The sequence below is a fragment of the Haliotis asinina genome, chromosome 1 (genome assembly GCF_037392515.1).
Source record: "Haliotis asinina isolate JCU_RB_2024 chromosome 1, JCU_Hal_asi_v2, whole genome shotgun sequence".
Classification (NCBI taxonomy): Eukaryota; Metazoa; Mollusca; class Gastropoda; order Lepetellida; family Haliotidae; genus Haliotis; species Haliotis asinina.
This window is the reverse complement of record NC_090280.1, coordinates 16,288,030-16,296,930: the sequence shown is the minus strand read 5'-3', so window position 1 is coordinate 16,296,930 and position 8,901 is coordinate 16,288,030. Positions and strand designations below refer to the sequence as shown.

Genomic DNA, 8,901 nt, shown 5'->3' with positions numbered 1-8,901 from the left:
GCATCTTCCGCTCACTATGAAGTTACGTACGCTTCATGTGAAATCGTCGCGTACGAAATCTGGTTGTAAGAATACTTATAGATTTGTTTGGGATCATAACAAGCTTGACTCCTTCAGAGAGAACATTCTCTCGGACCCTGTGCAAGATATTTTAGATAAATCTGTGGACAGTGCATTCACATGTATAGACACTAGCGTTAATCTTATAGTAGATGCCCTTTGCCTGGCAGCGTCAGATATGAAAAGAAAGTGTAGAAGTACGAGAAATGATCTGAACGAATGGTATGACGATGAATGCAGAAAACTCAAAGCTGAACGCTGTAAATCTTTGAATAGGTTCAGGAAAGATAAAGATAAATGCTCATTGATACAGTATAACCTGTTAAGAAATAAATATAATGCCCTCTGCAAATATAAACGTACTTCATTTTATAACAATAAGCAAAAAATAATAGAAGAAAATATAAATGACTCAAAACGATTTTGGCAGGAACTTAAATCCCTAAATAAGAAAAAGGATTCTTATAATGATATCCAAACCCAGGAATGGTTCCACCACTTTAGAGACTTATTTGCATGTCAAAATACGGGTAGCGAGGAAGACACAAAAAGTAATGAAGGTGGGCCAGAAGACTCTAACCCAACCAGTGACGTTTCAAAAGATATACTTGACTCTCCTATATCGAGACAAGAGATTCTAGAAAGTATCAATAACCTTAAAGTTAACAAATCCCCGGGAATAGATGATGTAATTCCAGAATTCTTTAAACACTCTGCTGATCTTCTTCTACCGTATTTAGAATTGATTTTTAATCTGATATTAGAAAAAGGGACCTTTCCTACAGCCTGGTCGGTTGGGATAATAGTGCCTATACATAAGCAAGGAAATTTAAATAAAGTAGATAATTACAGAGGAATCACATTGCTGAGCATATTCAGTAAAGTGTTCACATCGATTGTTAACCAAAGACTAATTTTTTGGGGTGAATCAATGGACAAAATAAATGAAGCCCAGGCAGGATTTAGAAAGGGTTACACAACAACCGATAACATGTTTATACTACAGAGTGTGATCCAGAGATATTTGAATACACAGAGTGGTAAGCTATATGCAATGTTTGTTGATTTTTCTAAGGCATTTGATTCTGTCCAAAGACATAAACTTTGGTCATTATTTAACATGAATGGACTTAGCCCCAAAATGAGTAAGTTATTAAGTGATATATATCAAAATGTGAAAGCCTGTGTTAGAAACAACACCGAGGTGTCTGCAACATTCGATGTAAACATTGGAGTTAGGCAAGGCTGCGTACTCAGCCCGTTCCTGTTCTCTTTTTTCATAAACGAGCTAGCGGTACAGATTGAGCGAAATTGCTCACATGGTATCCAGTTGCATCCCGATATGTTCTATCTTTTCCTCTTATTATTTGCAGATGACATTGTTCTCATTTCTAGCACTATAAACGGCCTACAGAAGCAGATAAACGAATTAGAAACCTATTGCCAAAATTATTGTCTAAGTGTAAACATGAATAAAACAAAAATAATTGCATTCAAGAAAGGAGGTAAACTATCGAAAAAGGAAATATGGTATTATAAGGGTAATGTCGTAGAAAGAACTACATCATACAAATACCTTGGAGTATATTTTACAAACATTCTGTCATGGTCGACACACACAAAATACGCATCTGTGCAAGCACGTAAGGCTCTAATCGGTATATTAAGAAACCTGAGAGTATTAGGAGATATAAATCTAGCATCCTTTTTTAGAATATTTGACACCAAAATCAGTCCGATTTTACTTTATGGTGCCGAAATTTGGGGCTTGAAATACTTTGATTGTATAGAAAAAGTTCACTTATTTGCTTGTAAAACATTTCTCGGAGTAAAGATGAGCACACCAGACGTTATGGTATATGGAGAATGTGGCAGGTTTCCCCTCCACATATTCCAGCAAACTAGAGTGATCAAATATTGGATAAAGTTATTAAACATGTCATCACACCGTTTACCCAAAAAATGTTATGAAATGATGTTATTGTTGCATGAAAACGGTAAGCAGAACTGGGTATCAGAAGTAAAAAACCTACTCTTCTCAACTGGATTCCATAACCTATGGTATGATCAAAAAGTGTTCGCCCCATCACTGTTTTTAAATACATTCACACAAAGATTAAAAGACATATATCAACAAAAGTGGTTGGGAATTGTTTCATTATCAACAAAGTGTAAGTATTACTCAACACTAAAAACCCACATTTATACTGAAGGTTATCTATCATGTGTAAATGTTAAGAAATTCAGAACAGCATTATCACGTTTTCGTTGCTCATCCCATGATTTATTGATTGAAAAGGGGAGATTTATGAATATAAAAAGAGAAGATAGACTATGTAAATGTTGCACTAACAATGCAATAGAAGACGAATATCATTTCCTTCTTGTCTGTCCAGCATTTGATACACTACGTAGAAAATATATGAAAGAATACTATTTTGTACATCCATCGATTGCCAAATTCTCTTCACTGTTGACGTGTTCAAATGAAAAGGTAATCCAAAATATTGCAATTTTTATTCACAAAGCTATGCTATCCAGACAATTCTTCTATAAATGATATGTATATGGAGTGCGCCCTACAAATGATATAAAGATATGTGTGATATCGAGAAGTGAGTGATTTAGCATGATACTATATTACATTTGCTAAAATGTCATGTATATGATTTGATATGCCATTATATATGATGTACAAGCTGATCTTTGACATATGATATATAGGATATGACGTGAGACGATGATATGATGTATTATGATATGGTATGATACTATTTCCGATGTGAGAACATATATGATACGACATGACATGACATGGTACCATCTGATATCATATGATCTAATATGACGTGATACAGCATTATATGGTATGATATGACTCCATGATATTATACTACTTTATATCATGAGTAGTATGATGTGTGTTTTATACTATAGGCCTGAGGCCTTTCAGTATTGAAATAAATAAACTATTGACTAATGGACATGTCCTCAAGTGATCAATATTTGTTGTAAAGTTTAATCTTATTTTCAGATCATTTTGGGACTTTGCCATTTTGTTTTCTTTTTGGAAAAAATCAGACATAGGTTTACTTTTGCCTTTAGTAATTTGTTGTCCACGTTGGTTTTAAATACTAACTATGACAATCTAGTGGTTATACTGTCCTTCGTCGACAGGTTCTTCATAATATGCAATATATTTGGTTCTTAATGTCACGTATATTAGTTTGGGTAGATATTGCAGGTGCAAAGGTCAGTGGGGCATCAGTGTTCACCCACGTCAAATCTGTTTGATAGCCTGAAGTTGATCTGGTTGCTGTGTTCGTCGCCTCGTGTGATTTCTTAGCTTTTGAAGCATACGTTTCTGCTAATTCAGATCTCTGAACAAGTTGTTTTGCGTCAGAGAAACTAATATTTTGGGTGAATTTGAGTTTGTTTATCTCCATCTGCTGCTTCCACATTGGACAATCTTTTGAAAAAGAAGAATGGTCTCATCAACAGTTCGTGCATTTCTTATAACTACTGACACAATCTTCTGTTGTGTGTGTCATCTCCCCACAGTGAGCACACACAACAGACAATGTGCAAGTATTTACGCCATGCCCATAATTTTGGCACTTGAAACATCTTAGTGGATTTGGAGTATACCTTTCCGCTTTGATATGACAGTAACCGACCTTTATCGATTAAGGAGCAGTTGGAGTATGAAAGAAAACAAATAGGTGTTTGTTTGTTGGATCTCATTTTGTTTCCGGGTAGTGAAACGTTTTACATATAGCACACCTTGTTCCTTCATTTCAGAGGCAATATCAATGTTGAGCATATCAGCGAAAAGGTGGTCTCAGTCTGTCACTATGCCTTTGCTGCTGTTAAGGGTTCGGTGGGCAGATACTGATACTGGAATGCCGACAAAAGAATTAGTTGACAGGAGGTTAGTTGCCTGTTGTCTCTTACTGCATTCAATAAGAAAAATATCTGAACACAAACGTCTAATGTTTTCAGCATCTCCTGCTATGCGTTGTATGCCTTTTGAAACGGATTCAACTTCAAGGGTGTCTTGTCAAAGGTCTCAAGTACTATAAAACGTGACTGATAGTCAATAGATGTGAACGGTCTTAGTTCATTATGGCACCCGTGGCGAGCCACCTTCTCGTGGTGGGTGCTGGGTAACGCCAAGAGCTCGCCAACACCCCTGTTGTGGACCCGGGGGCATATTTGGTCCACCAACCCGTTTGCCGTGGGTTGCGGCCCTGTGTCGATGGAGGACGGGAGTCTGGGGGTTGAGGGCGCTGGGGGCCTGTAATCGTGCTCCCTTTGCCCAACACACCCCTTTGACCCTTACTTCACCTAGACGGGTGGTTGAATGGGCCCGGTTCAACCAATCGGCTGGTCATGCCGAGCCCTGAGCACTATCTTTCGTTGCTCAATAACTATTTGGCTTGGACACAATGTTGACATAATTGGTTTTAAGTATATATTGTATGATATATGAATTTTCAAATTTGATAAAATTTGCCTAGATGCTGGTGCCAGAAGGCGATGGCTCATGGGCCAATCTTGTAGACTGATTACTTGTTTAATCCTTCTGCTGGAGTATATCATCCCAGTATCCTTGGTGCTGCAGGTCGGAGATCCACTTGTAGATAGCATTGTCTTTATGATACTCGGTAGTGGGTGGGGAGCTGGGATGATGAATCTTATATACATTAACATGGAACCTGAAACCTCCCTGAGAAAAAAACGTCAGCTTGATAATGACCCAAGCACAAATGACAGTTATCGACCATTGAAACAGGTAGACTATTGGCCGAGATTTCTAGTGATAGAATCTGTGGATAAAAAACCAATTAAACTCAATCCGTTTGCTGTTTCCAAAGCAGTGTATGGTATTGCAGGAGACGTGAAAAATATCAGGAGACAGAGATCTGGGTCTTTACTCATAGAATGTAGTAAACGACAACAAGCAACCAACCTGCTGTCAGTTGATACGTTGGCCGGATGCCCTGTTTTAGTGTCAACCCATCGTACACTGAATTCAAGTAAAGGCATTGTCAGGGATCGAGATCATCTTTTAGAGGACATGACGGAGCTTGACATCATGGTTGAACTGAAAGATCAAGGTGTCACGCACGTGAAACGTTTTACGAGGCGTCACAATTCTGAAGTAGTTCTCACAAACACATATTTATTGTCATTTGTCTCTCCAACGGCACCAAAGTCAATCAAAGCTGGGTATTGCAATCTTCCAGTTGAAGTGTATATACCAAATCCACTGAGGTGCTTTAAATGCCAGAAATTTGGTCATGGGATAAATTCTTGCTCCAACCGTATTACTTGTGCTCATTGTGGGGAGCAATCTCATGTTACAGAAGACTGTACAAATAACTTTAAAAAATGTGTCAACTGTTCAGGAAAGCATTCCTCCTAATCAAAAGATTCTCCGATATGGAAGAGGGAAATGGAAGTCAATAAAATAAAACATTCTCAAAATATCAGCTATGCTGAAGCTAAGAAGCTTGTTCTCTCTGTTTACCCAAATGACTCTTACGCTTCTGTTAGTAAAAGACCACCCACGACCACACTCTCAGTTGAATGTCAGACAGAGCTGACATGGATAAAATCTAATTCTCCTGAACCCATCACAAATCAAGAATTATTACCACGAGGAGACTCTGCTACTCAGACTGCAGCCATGACGCCATCTCAGCCTCAGCCTATGCCTTTGTCACAGGACTCCGCAAGTACAAAGACTCAGCTAGATGATAGAAAGTCCTCTGGTCGAAATGTTCATTCCAAATCCAAATCAGATTCGTGTCAGTCAAAAGCTGTACCTGGACATCAAGTCGCACAAACTGTGAAAGGAAACCAAAAACTTACCAGAATCAACCAAAGCGATAGAGTCGCTAAGGGTTCAAAAGATGAGATTCAGCTTTTTAATAAGTTTGGGTCCCTCGAAGATATGGATACGTCTGAACTTATCCAGTGAGTGAGTGAGTGAGTGAGTTAACATTTAACGTCACATCGGCAGTATTGCAGCCATATCGTGACGAGAGCATTCTTAAAAAAGGAATCTATGTATATGATAAAAACCTGTCGACGAAGGACAGTAAAACAACTGGAATATCACAATAAGAAATAAAACTAGCGTGAAAAGTTAAAACTAATATTCCTATTCTGACAATACAATATAAAAACAGGCTATATAGATCACCAACAACTGAAGGTAGATCACCATACTAGGGGCCATGGGAACTTACAGTACTTCTGCTACCTGCATGGTCCCTAGCTGGATTTACATCATCCCCTCAGTTGATGGTGATTGTAAGCAAGATTAGCCACAAATTAAAATGACACATATTCTACGGCTAAGACAAAATGGAAGATCAAATTTGACTTCAAATGTTTTGGGACTTACGTATCCTCTCAGGAGGACAATAATTTTACAGTGCTTTAAACCCCCTCGAGGATACAGCCACTAACACTCTAAGTTACTAATTCAAACCTCCAAGCATAAAATATTCATCTATTTACAATTCATTTAGCAAATCTAATTCTTTTAAAAATGCAATAATTAAATGAGAGCTAACAGAATTAAAAAGATCCTTCAAAGTTCGTGAATTAAAATATTTATCCCTTGTGATGGAGTATTCAACACAGTCAAGCAGGACATGCTTGACTGTGATTCTTTCATCACAAGGGATACAACACGGAGCATCTTCGCCTTTTAAGAAATATTCGTGAGTATACCTGGTATGGCCAATACGACATCGTCGCATAATGACCTCCTCAAATCTGGACTGACAACCCAAGTAAGTATAACCGATATAAGGTTTTATTTCATGTATTTTATTTATACCCACTTGGGTGTCCCCCTTCTTCTGAATCAGATCACGGATATAAGATCTTATTGCAGCTTTATAATCTGAGTATGGAATAAGAAGTGGTGTCACAGATTTGCTGAGTGCTGCTTTAGCAGCAAGATCGGCCATTGTGTTACCAGAAATGCCAACGTGACTAGGTAACCAACAAAGAACAATGTCGCACTGGCCAGTAGCAAGATTATTGTACAATTCAATAATTTCTATCAAAAGTGGATGTTTACAAGAAATATTTTTAATAGCTTGAAGGCAAGAGACAGAGACTGAATAGATTATATACTGTTTATGTTTAGGGTGTCTTTGAAAAAATTGAATAGCAGTTAATATGGCGTTTGCTTCTGCAGTAAAAATAGAGCTGTTATCGGGAAGTCTAGAAGATATTGTTCTCGATCCAATGACAGTGGCACAAGCTACTGCACCACCGTCCTTGGATCCATCTGTAAATAAGGGTTTGTAATTGCTATATTTATGTTTTAATTGATTATATTCTTGTTTATATTGTAATTGATTAGTTTCTGATTTTTTAAATGAAGTTAATGTTAGGTCAACTTGTGGCCTAACCAACTGCCAAGGAGGAGAAGAAAGGAGACGGGAGGGAGCTATGTTTTCCAACTCAATTCTGGCCGAAGAAAGAAAGGGTTTAATTCTGTGTCCTAGAGGTGGAACAAGAGAAGACCTCTTGTCATACAAATTTTCATAAAGCGGATTGAACACACAGTCATAGGCTGGGTTACATTTATTAGAATATAGTTTAGTAATGTATTGTAAAGACAATTTTATACGGCGTTGTGAAAGAGATGATTCATCAGCCTCAACATAGAGACTGGCAACAGGTGAGGTTCTAAAAGATCCAAGACAAAGTCTTAGACCTTGGTGATGGACAGAATCTAATAGTTTGAGGTTGCTTTTACAGGCTCCACCATACACAATGGAGCCATAATCAAGTGTAGATCGTACCAATGATCTGTATCCCCTCCCCACTTTGAATTTGAAACAACCTTTAACAAATCTAGTGCCTTCAGACATTTAGCTTTAAGGGATTTAATGTGTGGCAAGAAGGTTAAATGAGAATCGAAAATTAAACCCAGGAACTTGGCCTCCTTTACAACCTTGATGGGAGTGCCATTTAAAGATAGTTCAGGGTCCTTATGCGGCTTATATTTTCTACAAAAATGTATGCAATTAGTTTTGGATTTAGAAAATTTGAAGCCATTTTCAAGACACCATTTATTTATTTTGTTCAAACATAACTGCAGTTGTCTTTCAATAGTGTGCATATTTTTACCACTACAAGAAATATTAAAGTCATCCACAAATAATGATCCATCAATTGAATCATTTAAAACCTTGGATAAACTGTTGATCTTAATACTAAACAAAGTGACAGACAAAATACTACTTTGAGGGAAAACCCTGATCCTGATTATAATGATCAGACAGGGTAGAACCTACTCTGACTTGAAATTGTCTGTCTTTTAAAAACTCTGATATAAAAAGAGGCAAACGACCTCTCAATCCAAATTCATGTAAATCCCTCAAAATACCATGCTTCCAGGTCGTATCATAAGCTTTCTCAAGATCAAAGAAAATTGATACAACATGTTGTTTATTTACGATTGCATTTTTCACGAAGGATTCTAAGCGTACCAAATGATCAATGGTACTGCGATTTTTCCTGAAACCACATTGAATATTTGTAATGAGATTATTGGTTTCAAGATACAAAACTGATCTATTATTCACCATACGTTCCATGGTTTTACAGACACAGCTAGTGAGAGATATCGGTCTGTAATTCGACGGATCTGTATGATCCCTGCCAGGTTTTGGTATTGGGACTACAATGGCATTACGCCACGAAGGAGGAAATGCTCCAGACGTCCATATTTTGTCAAATATATCTAAAAGTGTGACCAGACATGGTTCAGGCAAATGTTTCAGTAGCTGATAATGAATATTGTCA

The 8,901-nt window shown here is 37.5% G+C and overlaps 1 protein-coding gene across 1 annotated transcript; it reads left to right on the top strand.

The window, feature by feature from the left end:
* The first annotated feature begins 1,180 nt into the window (after positions 1-1,180).
* LOC137297374 (uncharacterized) lies at positions 1,181-2,933 on the top strand. Its single transcript, XM_067829413.1, has one exon. It carries the CDS (start codon positions 1,181-1,183, stop codon positions 2,618-2,620), a length of 1,440 nt encoding a protein of 479 aa, XP_067685514.1. The 3' UTR covers positions 2,621-2,933.
* The last annotated feature ends 5,968 nt before the right edge of the window (positions 2,934-8,901 follow it).